At 53.0% G+C, this 18,695-nt stretch overlaps 1 protein-coding gene across 1 annotated transcript in view; it reads right to left on the bottom strand.

Annotated features, from left to right (window-relative positions):
- Positions 1-5,284: 5,284 nt before the first annotated feature.
- Positions 5,285-18,695, bottom strand: part of SDK1 (sidekick cell adhesion molecule 1) — a 230,773-nt gene continuing 217,362 nt past the window's right edge. The window contains exons 39-40 of the mRNA XM_032872773.1: positions 18,247-18,376; positions 5,285-6,573 (exon numbers count right to left, since the gene is read on the bottom strand). Of these exons, the coding sequence (XP_032728664.1) occupies positions 6,322-6,573; positions 18,247-18,376 (382 nt within the window). The 3' untranslated portion in view covers positions 5,285-6,321. The remainder of the gene's footprint in view (positions 6,574-18,246; positions 18,377-18,695) is intronic.

Genomic DNA, 18,695 nt, shown 5'->3' on the forward strand with positions numbered 1-18,695 from the left:
ACGATCAGACCATTTAACAAGAGGCATCTGGCGAACCGATCAGTTTAGGAAAATGGGCTGTTTCATCAGAAGGTTTGCAAAAGCTTCTGTGCTTCCCAAATAGTGTCTGAGAACAGTTCCACCTCGAGACAGAACCAAACCCCTAAAACCCACAGAACCCAGCAACCACCATCGAAGTTGCGTTTTCTGGGGAACACGGTGAGGCCTTGTCACCAGCCTCCAAACCTCTTCTTGCTTTGCCTTTTATCTTTGGGGCAGTGCGGCTTGGTGCCCGAGGTCAGAACCAGGGTGAAGAGAGCCTGAGAAGAGTTACCTCAAATCACAGCAAGGTGAAGGGCGCGGGGTCAAGGCCACTCCCCAACCCAGTCAGTTCAAGGCCCACAGCGCATCTCCAGCTCAAGCCCTCTGGCTTCTCTCCCCAGCAGGCAGATGTCGGGTGAGGTGTGGTGGCAGGGCTGGTAAGGGTCCCCTGACCTCCAGAGATGGGGCCCTGCCAGGCCGGGGCCATTTAGAAACATTTCATGATTTTTACAGAGTATTTCTTTTTTGTCCCCAAAATACCTCATTTTGCAGAAAACACACTTTGGGCTTCCATCCATAGCTTACTGCAAACAAGGCCCTGCCTTGGCTCGCAAATCTTTTCTGGAACGACCCACCATTTGTGTTACCCTGAAGACAGCCCCAAAGACTTTCTCCTGAGCCCACGGAGCAGAGTGGCTGCTACTCCCAGGCCTGAGGGCCCTTCCTGGCCCCACAGGCTGGCCCCCTCCAGCTGGTGCACCACAGCCACTCAGAGCTCCCCGGAGGGCGACAGGGGTCCTCCCCCAGCCCCCCAGGAGCAAGAAGCAGGGTTCTCCCGCTGCAAGTAGGTGGACAGTCTCAGGCTAACCTAACGCAAATGGAACTCATGGAGGGAAGGTCCCGAGCGTGCCCCATTGGCAGGAACAGTTTGCACACTGGCACAAAGGAAGGTGATCTCCCTAATGAGAGGCAGAGGCGCCTCCAGCTTGCTCTTCTGCTGCTGGACCCTCAGGCTGCAAGGAGGGGGCAGGCACACCACTCCCTCCCCATAGCCTAGCCTGGGCACTTGTCACCTGGGAGGCTGGCCTCTACAGTGCGGCCTGGGGGAGAGGCGATGCCGCAGGGACAGCGGGGGCGCAGGTGTGCACGGAAAGGCAGCCAAAGCGCGAACCTCCCCTCTCCAGGTCTGGCCCGGGGGCCCAGCACTGCTCGAGGCGCTTAGTGGAGGGCCGTGCCCAGATCCCCTTTATCCTGTGGATCGGGCTCTCGGTGAAGGACAGGAGGAGCTAGAGCCTCAGTTCCTTTCCGCGGAAGCCTGGCTCGTGGGGAAGCAGGTCCCCAACTGCTTCCCGCCCACGGAGGCGCACTCTGGGCTCTCTGGGGCCCGGCTCTGCGGGACTTGGGGCGCAGGAAGCCCCCAGCCCGCCGCACTCCGCTCCTCCCCCTCCCCTGTCGCCAGTCCTGTCCCCAGGGACCGAGGCTCCAAGCAGCCAGATTTCCCGGCTGCGGCCCTCACCCATGTCGCTTTTCCCGCCTGGGGCGGTCCACCTACCTGTCACCCAGCACGGCGGTGGGGTTTCTCTTCCTGGCGACGAATGCCGCGTTTGGAAACGCCTTCCATGAACTTTTCAACAAGGACAGCCGTCCTGAGGAAGCTCTGCGCCGCCCGAGCAAGAGAACGCGCACGTCTTCTCCCCGTGCGTGAGGCGAGCATGCGCAGACAGGGCGCCTCCTGTGCGCCTGCGCACAATCACGCAGGTGTCTCCCGGGCGCCAGGTGCCGGGCGGCACGCACCCGCTTTTTTGAAGGCCCTGCATCTCGGGCCCTCGGGGAGAGCAAAACCCCTCCTAAAAGGCAGTGCCGTGGCTTAGGACCCTGGCTCTGCACGCCCCCAGCCGTCTAGGTTTGGAGCCCAATCTGCCCCTTGCCAGCTGGCTTCGCCGGGGCAGGTGGCTGCACCTCTCCGGGCGATTTCTCATCTACAAACAGGGAGCCCTGACTGTGCCTGCTGCCCAGGGCCTGGGGGAGTCTCGTGGATTAACACAAGTAAAGAACACAGAAGGCGGCCTGGCAAATGGTCGTGTTCAGTAACCAGACGCTGTCTTGGACGTGCAGGTGCAATGTCAAATCCTGGGAACGGTTGGAAATGTGGAGATTTCAAGGTTCTATTTATGGACGATGGAAATTAGGTGGTCAATGGAGGTGAGAAAAAGAGAAAAACGAAAACGTTCTTACCTCTGGCTTGTTGATGGCAGAGCTGGCTTCTGGAGCAAGAAGGCAAAATTGGAAGGACAGGCCCCGGTGCCCCTGAGACCTGGACCCCTGTGCTCCCTGCAGCCAGCAGCCCTGCCTCTCCCCAGGCCCGGCCTGCACATGGGAATCACCTGGGTTGCTTTTCAAACGAGAAGCGGATGTCTGTCCCAGCCCTCAGAGATCCTGTCTTTGTTGGTCTGGGTGTGCCCAAAGCACTGGGATTTGCGTGTGCTCCCAGTGATTCTGAAACGCACCACGCTCGATGGAGAGCCACTCTGGGACGCAGGTGGGGATGTGGGGAGAGATGCCTCTTCTGGGGGCTCAGGAGGGAGGCCTTGCTGCGGGCTCCATTCCCGCCAACCAATGGTAACTTTGGTAGAGAGCAGTGGAACCTTTGGAAAGCACGGCAGGGGGTGGCCCTACATGGCCAGGTGCCCCTTCACCCCCACCCCATGTCTGTCTCTCCGGGAGAGCCTAAATCCCTCTGACCTCAGCCCTGCTGTCTGTGTGCACCTGCGTCTCACCAGAAGTGGGGGCTGGGATGGCTGTGTGTGTGGTTCAGGCCCGCACTGGGGTTCATCTTTACAGGCCTAGACTTCATGAGTCATTGCATTGATTCTTGAAGAAAACCACAAGCGAATAAGGAACAAAATGATGTTTTTATTAAAAATCGTACCCATAGCACCTCTCTGTCTTCCTACAAGTTTTTTTTTTTTCTTTTTTCTTTTCTTTTTTTTTTCTAAATGAGATCTGGTTTTCTGCACAATTCCAGCAAACATTGTCGGGAAAACTCCAGGAGTGACCTAAGCTCTGGATAACCCAGAAGGCGATGTTGGGGGTGGTGATGAGGGGTGCCTCCGCGGACTAGCTTGGTTCACGGATGGCTGCAGTGTTTCTGCCTTCCCGACCCTGTTCATGCTACAGGGATGCTGCGTTAAGGACAGCCAGCTTGGGATACGCGGATGGATTGCTCATTGGGAGAATAACTACACTGTGTGCCAAGAATTCGTAAAAACTAGAAACCATGCTACGATCCATTACGCAAACACCATGCTTCAGTCCAGTCGTGATCAAGTACAAGCCCAGCATCCAAAGACGTTTACAGAGCGTGCGCACGACCCTTCCTCCTGGCGGTGTGGCCTCGTCCCGTGCTCGTGGGGGCATGGGTCCCCACCTTGCCCTAGGCTACACCGTCCTCTGCTACGACATTTTCTCAGGTGCTTCTTAAAAGTATGACAGTGAGAACAGTGGAGGGGAAGGCTCGGGGAGGAGGGGATCGGTGTGGGCCTGTTTATCCAGGAAGAGGTGCGAGAGGCCACGCTGATGTGGTTCACGCCGGCTAGGTGTGGGGACTGCCTGCAGCTGCCCCGCCGCTCACCTGTCTGGGAAAGCTGGTGCCCAGTGGAAAGGGGCAGCCCGGTGCATGCCCAGCCCTGCGGCTCCAATAGAGAGCCCGGCCCCTCCTCTTGCTCACCTGTCGGAGCAGTCTCCAGGGACCCACCCCAGGGCGTGCATGGGCGGGGCTCAGCTACTGCTGGCCGAGAGCACCTGGATGATGTCACTAAGGAGGAAGACCAGCGGCGAACTTTTCCTCTTGTCTTGGTTAAAGAAATGTTGCTTGCTCGTGTGAGATATTTTGTTTTTCCTCCGTAAAGGTGAGAGGCCGAGAAGTGACATTGGTCCAGGCGCGCACTGCTGGAGGAGGCTGAAACCAGACTGGAAACCTCCCTTCCCCTGGTGCAACCTCTCCAGAGGGCCCAGCCGGAGGGTGGATGCTGACAGTCCATCTGCAGCCTGCGGCGCCTCAGTTCCACAAAAAGCAAGTTCAGGGAAGGTAGAGCAAACTCAGGGAAGAGAAGGAACCCCCAAAAAATGTCATGTCGCAGCAGAAACCCGCAAACCAAAGAACACAACTCAAATCAAATCGTTCTCATTCCAACACGTCCTAACACTTTCCCCCATTATTTAAAGCAAAGTCCATATGGCTTAGAGAGCGAAGTGCACAGGAGGCAGGGTTTGTCTGAGTTCTTCCAAGAAGTTCCGCTTGCAGCCTCAGGGTTTCCTGCCCCCTTTCCCGGTGGTGGAGGCGCGGAGAGGAAGGAGTGGAGGCTCTGGACCCGAGGGGCGTCCTGTCCAGTGAACTGCGGTGGGTGATTCTCACACACAAGTGGCTTTGGGCAGAGCGTCTAGGATTTTTGGTTTAGAATATTTCTGCCTCCACTCAAAAAACGAAGGCAGCAAGGGAGGGAAGGAAAAGGAGGGGATTGAGAGAGAGAGAAAGGAACCTTTGCATACCCTCTAGTTTTCGGAAAAACTGAAAAGGGGCTTTTCACCCGACACAAAACTCTCCTCGGTCTCCTGGGGCCACAGGCAGCCTCTCTGAAAGCAGAGGCTGCCATGGAGGTGTAGAAGGAAGATAGTGGAGTAGGCACCATGAGCTCTCCACGTGGCCCGGAGATGGGCTCCCCCACCCTCAGGGCACCGCAGGTCACCTAGGAGAACGGCACCTGCCTCGCTCCCCTGGAACTCGGGGGTGTCAACAGAATGGCTGGACAGTGTCATGGCCACACTCCTCCTGGTGAGGTGGGGACACTGGGCCATCCCCGAGCTCTGGGCACGCTCGGGCTGGCATTAGCGGCTCACAGCGTACACCTGGACCTAGGCTCTGGCCTGGAGAATCGGCTACATTAGACCTTCTTGCAAGAATAATGTGACGGCTGGGCCACAACTACAGTTTGGACTTTTGATTTTTCAACATAGTTCACGCTATTTTCATGTAGCTAAAAACGAAAACAAAACAATAGCAAAGGGGGAAAGAAATAAAACGTTTCCAGAAAACCCTTTAAGGCTAGAAGCTGGGCTGGGGTCGGGGGTGGGGACAGCAGCAGCACTGGTGGTCAAGGCAGTGTGCAGTGGGCGGAGCAAGCAGACCCCGGGGGCAGTGCTCGGAAGCAGGCCGGAGCCTACCTGCGCAGGAGGCCTGGCGAGGAGGAGGCAAGCTGGGGCCTCGTTTGCTCAGAGCTGTTTTGCTTTATTTGGAGACACTGACGCTTGTCGTCTTTCTCATGTACAAAGCTAAACAATTAATAAAAAGGCACCTGGAGACAGCAGAGACTCATTCATTTCATGTGACATATTTTAAAAAAAGATAAAAAGATTTAAAAAATACTCTGGTTAACAATGCACACGTCTTACACAACAAGCAATTATTCTGCAAGCGCCGTCTGGTTCTCTCTGGGTTAGCAGGGTTGGCCGTGTGCTGTGTTCTCGGGAAGGAGCTAGCTCGCTAAGTGAGGGCCAGGGTGGCGGCTTCCGGCCCCAGGGGTGGTTTCCTGCTCTGCACCGTTGGGTTTAAGGAGAGAAAGGAAGAAAAAGCCCCGGTGTTTCACCACTGCAGTGACACAGGGTGAGACCAACGGAGTCATCGCCGGGTCTGAGGACCCCACCTCGCAATCTCTTGCCCCCTTGCCAGGAACCTGGATGCTGATTCCTTGCCTAGAAACTGCGGAGGGAGAATATTTCAGAGGTGGATGCCGTCAGGTGGAAAAGGGCCCAGCCCAGGGCAGATTTCACTCTGTGGCCCCAGGAGGCGGCGAGAGCCCAGCTGGTCGGTGTCACCGACGGGGACCCTGGCGTGCAACTGGTTCTCCGGAGGCACAGGAGGTAGAGAAGAGGAAGGAGCGCCCTGGATGCGGGCGGACAGCTCCCTGGATCCCCGCTCTTCCTCCCCCCACAGCCTCCCTAGTCAGGCATCGGGATCGAGAAACCCGGGGCTGGGGGGGGCTGGGGGGTCTGAGGCCTTCCCGCCATTGCACCACTGAAATACACCTTCTCGTAAAAAGAAAAGAAAACAAAGAAACCCGCTTCCTGCAGCGATGTTACAAAAAGCCGTTAAAAAAACCTTCCTAATTGAAATCTAGTGTTCACAAGTAGGTAAAATCATCACTTATCAGAATTCTCTTTAAACAAAAGCTTGAGCTCAGTTATTGGAGTTGATTGTCTTAACAAAAGGAGGCTGGGAGGTCCGCCGAGGCCCCGCTGGGGCCGTCACACGAAGGAAGAGAAGCCAGTAAGTGGAGTCCGGGCGCCAGGGCCCGTGGGCGCGAACACGGCACTCTGCGTGGTGACCACTGTGTGCAGGTGCGGCCCCGCCTCGCTGCCCGCCACAGCCTCGTACCTGTGCGGGGCACGGCCGCCCGGGGCCCGCCGCTTCCACGAGTTGTAGTAGGTGGGGTCGCTCATGTAGTGGTTGACGAAGGAGTGCTGGGGGGGTGCGTCCTCGGACTCGGCGTCAGTGTCCTGGGGGGACAATGAAATGTGAGCAGGCGCATGGGAGAGGAAGGACAGACACGGGGCGGGGGGGGGGGGGAGTAGGGGGGAGGGGATGGGGTGGCCTTCAGGGAGGGGGAGGACGGCAACAGGGAAGGGCAGCCATGATGGAGCAGGGGGGCACAGCCACGGAGGGACGGTGGCCACAGGGGGGGAGTGGCTACATGTAGCAGGGCTGAGCTGGAAGCAGGGAGTGGCCAGGAGGCAGGACCAGAACTAGCAACCCAAAGGGGAAAGGTTTGTGTCAGTTCCCACCCTCTGCCCCTTCCTCCCCCGACTCCCACCCTGCACACTAGGAGCACCCACACCTCCCCAGACTGACAGCTCCCCCCCCGCCCCCTGCTGAGCTCAGCATCTCCCCTGTGTTCACACAGGGACCATGTGCTGTCCCAGCTGCTCCTGAGCCGCCGTGTATCTGAGCCTGTCGCAGGAGGAGTCTACGTTGTTCTTCTGCTCCAGGACAGGCCAACATAGCCTCCAGGGGGTGCTCTGTGCCCTCACAGGGCAGAAGCCCTGCGTGGTGGGGGGAGTCGGAAAGGCCCAGGGTCCTCGGCTTGCCCAAGCTTCCAGTGTAGGCTGGCCCAGAGCACGGGGAGCCCGCCTTGAGCACACAAAGAGAGAAGCAAGGGGTATCCTCCATGGGACACAAATTCCGCGTGCTGTGACCTCCACGAAGACCTCTGGGGGAAGCCTGCTGAGGAACGAGGCCCTAGCGAGCCATGAGCTCTCATGGACGTACCCAGCCCCTGCCTCCCCAGGCCCCAGAGAGACCTGAGCTCTCGCCAGTGGTACAGAAGAGCCCGCCCTGGGAAGGCCAGTCTGCGAGGGTTTCATTTCCTTTCTTTTTATAGAATAAATCCAAAGTTTCCACGAAGAACATTTAGTCCACATTGTCTCTATGTCTCTATACCTGGTTTCTGGGGGTTGATTTTAAATCACTAGAAGCAATGCCAGCTGGGACAGTGGATGGAGGCCGTTTTCCCAAGACAGTGGAAGCCCCACCCTTCCCTGCCCCAGAGGTGCTCTGTGGCCCTGGGGGCTTCTTGAACTCTGCGGAGCCCTGCTACCTGCTAGGGTGCAGCCCGCAGTCTGGCTAGGCTCTCTCTCATGCCCCACACCCTGAAAACACAGGGGGTTCCTCCCTGCCCCACCCGGGATGGAGCAGAGGCTGAGGACACCTCAGATGCCAAAAATGGGTCCAGAAACATGTGCCTGTCCAGGCTTTCAAGTTCAAGGTGAGGGAACAGGAGCAGTTGGCTGGGTAAAGCCTCTCCCATTCCAAGATGCCCTGGCAGGGCTCTGTCCCTGACACCTGGCATGCCTCCTCCCTGGGCTCCAGTGCCTGAGCTCTGACCTTTCCCCTCTCCACAGAGGGTGTCAGGAGGCCCCCAAGCCTGTCTCAGAATCACCAGGGAAGTTTCAGAGAGTGAAGATTAGGGGGTGTGGCTCCTGCTGTCTTGATGGAGAGGGTCTGGGGCAGGGCCCTGGAATGTGCATTTCTTAGAAGCTCTGGGAGGATTCTGATCGGTGGTCAGGCTGGAGTGAGGGCAGGGAAGGGGGAGAGAGCGGACTGCTGGCCTCCATCCTATGTGTCGTCTGTATAGAGACTCATGAAAGCCAGAGAGGGTCCCTTGGTGCCCTGAGCCACTCTCCCCCATCTGATGGGGAGGACATGGCCCGTGTCACCCACATCCAAGAAGCTCGACCCAGGGACTAATGCTGTTCTCCACCCGAGGAGCCGGCACTGTGTCCTGTGAGCCGGTAAAGTGGGCAGACATCCCTTTGGACATCATGGGGAGCTGGAGCCTCCTGGGATTTTCCAGACACAGACTGAAAATCTGGCTCTCGCTGGAATGTTTACAGGAAAGTAACAATAAGTCACGGAGCTGGGACTCCTCAGGACGTGAGACATAAACTGTTTATGTTTCGACCCAATCAGAGCGCATCTGTGGTCCCTCTGCTTCTCCCTGAGTCGGAGTTTGCGTAAATGCAGGTGTGATGAAGGGCTCCCTGACACATCCCAGGACGCGGACGGCACCCAGCTCCGCCCCCAGCGGACAGTGATGGTGGAACAGAGCCAGGACGACCTGCATTTTAGCAGCCGCTGTGCACAACGAGTGACACCCCCATCCAGTCTCTGACACTGCACAGCAGCCGTGAGCTGGGGATTTTTATTCCTATTTTAGGGATGAAGAAAGAGGCCCAGAGAGTAGTCATGCTGCTGGTGTCCCAGGCCGGGTGGGAGCCGCCCAGGAACTGGCCGTCCGCTCCAGCCTCTCCTTCGTGTCACAACCCCCCGCCGGTCAGTCCCAGACCCACCGTGCTCTGCAAACCAAAGGCTGTTTTTGTAACTCACCCCAAGCCTGACCTGCGTGGGGCTAGTTTGGCAGCTAACCCTGAGCTGAACTGATGTGAAAATGTGTAGTGTGAACAGTGTTTGGTTTTGCTGCAGGAATGCTGGTGGGTTTGATCCGTGATGCTGCCCGATCCGTGATGCTGCCCGATCTTGCCGTGACCTAATGTCCCATGCATTCCCACACCCCAAAAACACGGAGTTCTTCAGTGGATCTGGCCTTAGGAGTTGCAGATAAGAGATGCGACACCTGTAATTCCAGCAGCTAAGGTTTGTTCTTCCTCTGTTTTCCAGAGGCCTTGTGGGGCTTTGAGACCAAGCTCTGTGTACATCGAGATAGACAGGAACAAGTACAGAGGTCACCTGAAAGATCAGGTGGCAGCTGTGTTAGCAGCCCCCGAGCTGGGTTTGTCCCTTCTTCACCCGTCTTGGCTGTAAGTTTTACAAGTTCAGGAGCAAAGAGCTCACGTGGAGATGTGGTGGGGGCAGCCCCCTCTTGAGAAAGGCCCAGAACACTCAGGATGCGGACCGCAGGTCCCACACACTGGGGTCAGGAGTCATGGTTAGCTGAAGACTGGATGTAAGGTTGAAGATTTTCACCCTCTTTGCACTGTACCCTCCGGTGCTCGGAGGCCGCCCCATGCACGAGGGATACATGGGAGCAAGAACGTGAGAAGGAGCAGCTGGATTCAATCTCCTCGTTTTGTGTCTGGAAGGACTGAGACCCACACAAGCATGTGACCTTCTCCAGGTTATACCGACCGGGGATGGAGCCAGGCCAGACCCAGCGCTGGTATCACAGCCAAAGGTGGCAGAAACGAAGCCTCTTTCGAAACACGTTGTACACCTTCCAGGACAGCTGTGTAAAGGGTCAGGTCTCTGATCGGAGGAAATGGCCACACGCAGGAGTCCCCTGTGGCCCTGTCCAACACTTGCTTCTCCCCTGTTTCGTGACCCCTGCCCACTCCTCTTGCTGCTGTTGGGTCATGGAGAAGCCCAGCTCGCAGTCGCCAGGAGGCAGCAGGTCTAGAAGGGACTCCCACGTCCTTGCAGGAGGCAGCCTTTCCACGGGCACGTCCAGCCCAGATGCGGGATGTGTCCCACCCCCACATGCCTGTTTATGTGATGAACTATACAGTCTCATTGGAGATGGCTCAGAAGCTTTATCATTATATGTTTTCTCAAGCACAGACCTCAAAGTCCTATGGAATGGAGAGGGGTCTGTGACAGATGTGGGTGCTGAGAGGAGGCCCCAGCATGAGATAGTCCTGTGGTTGTCAGACTCACAGTGATATCCCAGTGTTTGTGTCTGGGCTTTGACCTTCCCAAATGAACTTCAGAAAGTGATCCTTCTCTGTCTGTCCTTGTCCACGGGATGAATGGCCTGCCCCTCATTAAACAATGATTGGTTCATGGGCACGCATGCGATTTAAGCTGAGCCAATCAGAATCCTCCCCGGGACTCTGTAGGGCATGGGGAAGGGCAGGGTTTTTTAGGTGGCAAAGCTGGGCGCTGGCTGTGCGCCCTGAGTGGGCAGGGCCCAGAGACCCGGCCAAGAGCCCCTGTGATAGGAGAAGACCATCCTGCAGAAAGATAGGAGAGACAGGAGCCTAAGAGTAGAGGGTCACAACATGTTAAGTCCAGTCTCCAGGCTCCTGCTCAGCCCTCGGCATCACCTCCATGAGAGAGCCCCAAATCCAAATGCCACCCTCCCCCCTCTGCCTGCTCTGTTTATTGTTTATATGACATTATTATTTTTTAATGGGGATGTATTCTAGTGAGTTAGAATTATTGACAAAAAGGCAATATTGCAGGATCCTTTTTTTCTTTTTTAAGTTTCCTGTGTGATATGAAGTAGTGATGTGTGTTGGTTTCCCAGGAAACCAGAGAAGGACAGCAGGTGATTGGACGCAGTGGCAGTTTCTAAAGGTGCACAGATGCCTGGCAAATGGCTAACAGAGATAAGCTCAACACTTTCGGCATTATATATGCAAGATGAAAGAGTCGAATATTATTAGGGAATTAATTAGGTATAAGGGGGTTGGTCTAAGTTGGTTGGAGCAGGAGAGGTTTTGAAAACTGTTTATTTGGATTTTGAAAACAGATTTTCTCATGCGATTTGAAGAGTAGTCCTGCTATGCAGTTGTGTGAAAACCTGGTGACGGACCTTCTTATTCCCAACCGGAGAAAGATAAGGAACCACAGCAGGTGTCCTGAGACATCCAGTGCCTGACTCAGAGCCGCTCCGATCAGGCAGGTCCTGGGGCTCCTGTGAGCCCATTTGCAGAATGTCCCCTTTAAGCAATAATCTTGAAAATGGGTCAAAAGATACCCTGTGGAGAAAGGGACAGCATCACTAGTTTCTTAGTGAAATACTAGCTTCACAGAAGAGAACTTCCAGCCAGGACCTCACGGGGTTTCTGCCTCCTCCTTCCTGGGGCTCTGCAAAGGGGGGTGAGGAGGAGGGGAAGGGCATTAGACTCTTGACGAAGCCCAGGGCCCAGAATGTGCCTTACTCTTCATGCCTGACATCTTAGCGCGCAGTCGATTTAAACCCAGAAGCTGCCTCCGGTAGAGAGGATTATGATCTGAAATCTAAACCCAGTCCTAGTTGAGATGGGTACCCACTCCTGGGTCATTCTCTCTGGGACCGTTGCTGATCTCTCTGAGGGCTCTGTCTACAGTTCCATACTTTGACTCTGTTTCTGTGAATTTGGGGTTAAGGGGCCAGGCCAGAAGTCATTATTGCCAGATTTAGGAAGATTGTGCTTCTCCCATCTGAATATCAGGACCATCAGTTACGAATGGAAAAGGTGTTTCCAGAATGGCTGGAAAGGAGATAGAAGATTCTCTTCCTGGTGGGAGAATGATTTAACTGAGCAAAGCTATTTTAGAAGCAGGCACTTAAAGTCTCTGGAAATAGTGGTGAGGACATATAGCAAATGGAGAAAGCTTTATTCCTGAAAAATCTAAATTTCTCTAAGAACAGCAAGAGTCAGAGGCACTGAACAGTGACCCATATCTACGCCCCACCCGTGACCCCCAGCTCAGTGTGACAGAAGCTCTATCCCAGGCAGGTATGGCTGAGAGAACTGGGTTCCCTTGCTCACCTTGTCTTCACCCATAGGCTGGATGCCCTACATCACTTGTGGTGGGCTGGGAATACTGACTCCTGGATGCCCCTACCTTGGCTAGCTTGTAGGGAAGATGATGGACACTGGGAGGGGTGAGCTCAGAAGCCCAGGGACTATTGTGTCCACCCAGTACACTGCTTGCACAGTGGGTAGGTCACTATGGGAGAGGAAGGCCACCGTCCCCACCCCCAGTTTTGGTGCTGTGACATGGAAGAGGACACAGGGGAGAGAGACAGTCCATTAGAACTGAGAGCTCTGGAGCTGTCCTTAGGGGAAAGGCTTTGTTTGGAACAGAGCATGCCTAAGGGCATTGCTGAAAACAGCAGGGTCCTTTGGGATGAGAAATTAAGAGGAAGCTGGTAGTTCCATGATTGTAATAAGTGAGGCAATCAACCGGCCAGAAGTTTAACAGAGAAGACCAGGGAAAGAGAGACAGCTCAGGAGAGCCCTCTTGGGATCAGAGCAAAATTCAGATTGACAATATCTTGCCCCTACAAAAGGGCTGTACTTTAACTGGTGCAAGCTATGGAGTAACGGAGAGCCCGGTGGGAGGGGGGGCGGATTGTGAAAAGTAATACAGCCAGCCAGTGGCGAAGGTTAAGAGCTGGGTGTGATACCAACAGGGGCAGACCATTCAGAATCTTAATGGGAGTGAGAAAAAGAGACAGAGAAAGCCTGGCTGGGACCATCGTCATCCCGGTATTCAGGGGGCCTGAATGCATCCCTAAGGCTGTTCCTTCTCAGGGGTGGCATCAGAGTCCACACTGTGGAGGAACCAGATTTCCAAAGAACTAGTCCAGCCCAGTCACTAAATAAGAAACAAAGAAATCAGCAAACAACAAGAATAGTCCTTGGTGTGGAGGCTATCAGTATTTGGAGTTGGCACAACATATTAGCTAAAATGACTAATTAAAAAAAAAAATCAGGATAGAGTGTGCCGTACATGGGACAAAAAGCAGGTAGCCTCCAAGGAGGCCCAAATGTTGGCAGACATAAGACTCTGAAAGCAACTATTATGATATATTCACAGAACCAAAGGAAGCTATGTTTAAAGAATGAAAGTAAGATGACACTATTGCACCAAGCAGAGAATATCAATAGGGATAGAAATTATTTAAAAAGAGCCAAATGAGAAGTTTTGGCATTGAAAAATACAATAGCCAAAATGAACAATTCATCAGAGGGGCCCCACAGTACGTTGGGTCTGGCCGAGGAAAGAATCAGGGCACATGAAGATATTTAGAGAGGTTATGCAATCTGAAACACAGAGAAGAAAGAATGAACACGTACAAGAAAGAATGATGACAAAAGAAGAGAGAATCTGATAAGTGTATAGAGCACCCGTATGCGAGATAGTCACGGCAACACCAGGATGAGCGGAGAAAGAAAGAGGCAGAAAAAACAGGGGAAGAAATGACTTAAAGCTTTCCAGATTTGATCAAAAGCATTAATCCATACACCCAGAAAGTTCCATAAACACCCAGTAAGATAAATGGAACCAAGTCCGCATCCACCCACCTCAGAGTCAAAAACACAAGGACATAAACTCTTGAAATCATGGGCAAGGGAACTCATGTAATGTTAAGAGTTGGCTTCTAATCAGAAAAAAGCTGGGGGACAGAAGATAATGGGGCAACGCAGTCAAAGTGTTGAATAAAAACTGCCAACCAAGAATCTTCTGTTCAGCAGAACTACTTTCAAAAATGAAGGTGAAATAAAGACATTCTGAGATAAACAGAAACATGAAAATTCATTGCTAGCCAACCTGCCTTACAGGAGATACAGAAGGAAGACTTTCAGGTTGAAAACCAATGATACAGACAGAAATTCAAATTCACACAAAAAGACAGAAAGTACCAACAAAGCTGATCACACATGGGTAATTATAAAAGATAGTATGATTGCACATGTCTTCTCCTTTCTTCTCTTGTCTGAGTTAAAAAGCTATTGCATAAAACAGTATGTATATGATTGTATTATTGGGCCTATAATATATAGAAATGTAACATATTTAACAATAACAGCACAAAGGAGAAGGTGAAGTAATGGCACCCAGTGGTGACTTGAAACCACAAAAAAAATGAAGAGGACCAGAAAAAGTACATAAGCAGGAAACACAGTAAACTCCAGAAATAGACTTGCTCTCCCTTCCTCTTTCAACTTCTTTAAAAGAGATATAGTTCTATAAAGTAGTAACTATAAAAAATGTATTCTTGAGTTTGTAACAGTACAGATATACAGACATAGCATGTATAATAATAGCACAGAAAGGGGCAGAGGCCATAGAACTGGGGAATAAAGTTTCTATATGTCAGTGAGGTTTAGTATAAAACTTTTCTTTAAAGATTGATTTGGTTATGTGTGTGTGTGTGTGTGTGTGTGTGAGAGAGAGAGAGAGAGAGAGAGAGAGAGATTGAGGGAGTATGTGTGCATGAGCTGGAGTTGGGGACAGAGGAAAGAAACTCAAGCAGACTCCCTGTTGAGCACAGAGCCTGATGTGGGGCTCGATCCCAGGACCTGAGATCATGACCTAAGCTGAAATCAAGAGTCGGAGGCTAAACCAACTGAGCCACCCAGTCGCCCCCAGTATAAATCTTAAGTAAATGTTGGTACTAGAGCAAACACTAACAAAAGTAACTGAAAAAAAATACAATCGAAGCAAAAACAAGCAAATTAAAATGGTACACTAGAAAATTTTCACTTAAAAAAGAAGAAAGTGGGGGGAAAAAGAGGACTAAAGATGTGAGACCTATAAAAGACAAACATCCAAAGGACAGATGTAAATTCTACCTTTGCCATAATTACATTAAATATGAATGGATTAAACAATCCATTCAAAAGGCACAGATCAGCAGAACAAAACTGACAGGTACCCAGCTACATGCTGTCTGGAAGAGATACATGTTAGATTCAAAGATACAAACATGTTGAAAGTAAAAGAATGGAAATGATACACCATGTCAACAGTAACCAAAAGAAAACCCTAGTGGTTGAGTAGTATCAGACAAAATAATCTTGAAGACAAAATTGTTACCAGAGACAAAGAGGAACACACTAATATTAATGAAAGGCTCAATCCGTCTAGAAGACATAGCTATCATAAACATATATCCACCCAAGGACAGAGCACTGAAATTAAACGGACTGAACTGGAGTGAGAAATAGATAATTCAACAATAGTAGTTGGAGACTTCAATACATCAGCGGACGGCAGAAGATCAAAAACCTAGGTAGCTTCCATTACACTGTAAATCAGTCAGACCCCACAGACATGTAAGGAGCACTCCGCACTCCGCACGTTCATAGAAAAACACGCTCTTTTCAAGTGCATATGGAACATTCTTCCAGCACAGACCATAAAACAAGATGCAATAAATTTTAAAGGATAAAAATTATACAAAGCATGTTCCTGGGCCACAGTGGAAGAAAATTAAAAAATCAATAACAGAATGACATTTGGGAAATTCACAAATATGAGGAAATTACAAACACTCTCCTAAATAACCCATGTTCCAAATGGGTGAATTGTGTGGTATGTGAATTCCATCTCGATCAAGCTGTTTAATAAATGTGGCTCGAACCAAGCTCTCCCACCTGAGCTGGCACTTCTGAGATGATGAACGTCCCCAGGTCCCTCTGTTGGGATTTCGTAAACGTTTAGTGCCTACAAATCTCCCAAATGCATTAGGTTCAAAGATAGGACCTAGCAAGATGATAAAGTGAGGAATTCTGGAAGAAAGATGGGCCTTCCTGTATCTACCTGAGCATGCAGGGGGCAGAGAGAAGCCAGGCATGGAAATTCTCAGCTGGAGGTGACTGTTAGAGCTTTCCAGGGGCCTGGATCCCCAGATCCTAGCTGAAATTCTACACATACATAGAGAGAGTGTCTACACCTCTCATAGGGTGTCTGATAGAGGCCTTGACCTAAAAACCAGTAGGAACCATGAGAGGCATCTGTGGGAACTTTAAAAGGAGCCCTTCCTCCTGGCACAGGGCTTGAGCTCAGCAACAGTCCTAGAGCTAGGACAACTTGATTCTGTGCAGCAGGTCTGTGGGGAGGGATGGAACTAGGAGCCTGGCATTCAGATCTGTCTCTCAAGCCCCCTAACCCCCCCCACCCCCCATCAGTGCATATCCAGGAAAGACATAAAAGCTTCCGTAAGCTTTGGGTTTGTCCTCTTATTATAGGAGGATCACGACAATCTCCTTGAGGGATTTAGTGTGAATTCCACGCCCCTGTCTCTGACCCCTGCCCTCCTCCCCCTTCCCTCCCTATGCCCATCACCTTCCCTCCTCCACCCTTGGCGCCTGTGTGTTTGCATGTAGGAATCCGCACATATATGTACGCGTGTGTATGCATGCGTGTCTATGCCCAGCTCATTTAACAATCCTCCATAAAAAGCAGCTGAATTTGCATCTCAATATACCCCATCAACCCATTTTGAGAATGCTTTCACCAACAGAGAGTTCAGAATTCATGCATCTAACCCAGGCTGCTGACCCGGGGTTGCTGAACTGGAGGGGACGGTGGAGGCAGGGGCTCAGATGACTTCATGCTCAGTCTAGTCGTCTGGCCAACGGAGAGAGGAGAGAATCGGTCTACATCATGGGGTGGCGTGAGCATGGGCTAAGTGTGCCCGGCCCACAGTAGGTGCTCCATAGTGCTTGGCCTCTGTTGGCCCATCACGAGCTTGGCCTGCAGGGCTAATGCAGGAGGGCTTGAGTCCCGTCTGTGGGGCCGGTGAGCTCTCAACAGCCATGGCCCCTGGGAATTACGGACAGAGCCCGGGCAGGGGCCCTGTGAGCGCGTCTCTAATTGCTACCGCAGACGGTGTCTGCTGGGAGGCCGTCCTCTCCTTCCCAACGTGTGGCTTTTGATGGAAGCAGCTAGAACAGCTCCAGAACAGCTGCTCTTTCCTTATCACAAAGCAGCAGCTCATTTTTGCCGCATTTCACTTGACAGCCCCTTGATTTCAGACAAATGTACCTTTCCGAACCTCTGTGGTGCTGCTTGCTGTTTTCCCCACGCCCGAGGCTACTGGACAGACAGGGTGCCTGGCGTCCTTCGTAAACAGAAAGCCCGAAGCAAGTGGTCGCGGTGTCACACGACACCCACCCTGTGCCCCGTCTCACCTGGACTTCATATACAGAGCACAATTTAAAAGAAGCCATTTTATTGAGCCCCGGGGCTTAATAAGGCCTGAATTCAGGTCCAAATGAAGGTGAGACTTATTTTAGATTAAATATTGATTTAGCGTATGAATGCCAAGAGGTAGGGCAGGCCTACGTGTCCAGCAAATGGCTTGGTGATTTTCCTCTCTCTCAAGACTTGCCATATGAGAAATAAAAGAGCTTAGGTTAGGGACTGATGGAGGACCACCTCCCTACGGCCATCTAGCTGGTTTTGCTCGTAAATGCGAGGCACGGAGGCCGCACCCTTGGGGCAGGGGACATGCTCCGGGGGCTGGGAGTTGGGGGCGCTGAGCCCCTGCAGAAGCCTCCCACCGCTGCCCCTGGATGACATCCTCCCCCGCCTGCTCGCTGATGGAGGCCTTGCCCCCGGGGCGAGCTCAGCTCTGCACATGAACACGCAGGGGCCCAGAAGTCCTCACATATAGGCAGGCCCGTGGGTCCCGGGCAGGGGACGTCCCCTTGGGGGCAAGATCTCCCTGGTCCATCTGCTCAGTGAGGACGGGGACAAGTCAGAACTGCCCAGAGCCTCTAATGGTCCCAGAATAGCAGTGGCTAAGTCCCCCTTCAGCACAAGGAAGCAGGGCAGGTGGGAGGGGAAGGGCTGCCAGGGCCGGGGTCGCAGGTTTGGTGGGTTTTGCAGGCTCAGGCCGCCCGCCCCTCCAGCTGGGGTCTACAGGCCAGGTTCTGCGGTCACCACCAGAAAACACGCTTTATTTCCTGAAGCCACATGGAAAGTGAGCTCTGGGATCAGAAGCCACTTTGGTGAGGTATTGATCTGAGAGCTGGCCCAGCACCCGTGACCTCCAGGCCTGAAGGGGCTAAAGCATGGACTTTCCTCATCTATAAAAGGGAGTCACTTGCCACCTGTCCTGTTGGCTCCTGTGGCTTTGAGACGCAGATGGGACCCTCGGGAAGGCAGAGCACTCATCACAGAGGCAGGGGACGGCAGCCGCAAGCACTGACCTCGGATTCCGAAGCGTCCACCGACTTCTCCTTAAGGTTGGCGCTCTCGGTCAGCACAGCTCCGTTGTACTTGTTGCAGATGTCCTCGTCTGAGTAGTGCAGACCGCCGGGGCTGGGCCGGGGCGGGGACCTAGGATAGGGACGGGGCCATGAGGGACAGATGTGGGCTCAGGGCAGCTCTGGGCCATGGACACCTCCCCCGGGGGCCTCCTGACCCGCCCTGTGGCCACTGTAATGTCGGTGAGAGGACATCCTTGCTGGCGATCAGTCCGCCGCAGTGTTGCATGATGGTGTGTGAAGCAGGACTTCGCTAATCGCACGTGTGCAGCCGGCCCCCTAGAGGGCCAGCCGGGGCCGAGGGGGGTTCCAGAGCTCACTCCCCTCCTGTCTGAGATCTGCCTGCTTTTTGTAGTTCCAGAGGAGGTAGGATGCTTCTTGCCCCCTTCCCT

The sequence above is a fragment of the Lontra canadensis genome, unplaced genomic scaffold (assembly GCF_010015895.1).
Source record: "Lontra canadensis isolate GAN:19392208 unplaced genomic scaffold, GSC_riverotter_1.0 scaffold45, whole genome shotgun sequence".
NCBI classification, from domain to species: domain Eukaryota; kingdom Metazoa; phylum Chordata; class Mammalia; order Carnivora; family Mustelidae; genus Lontra; species Lontra canadensis.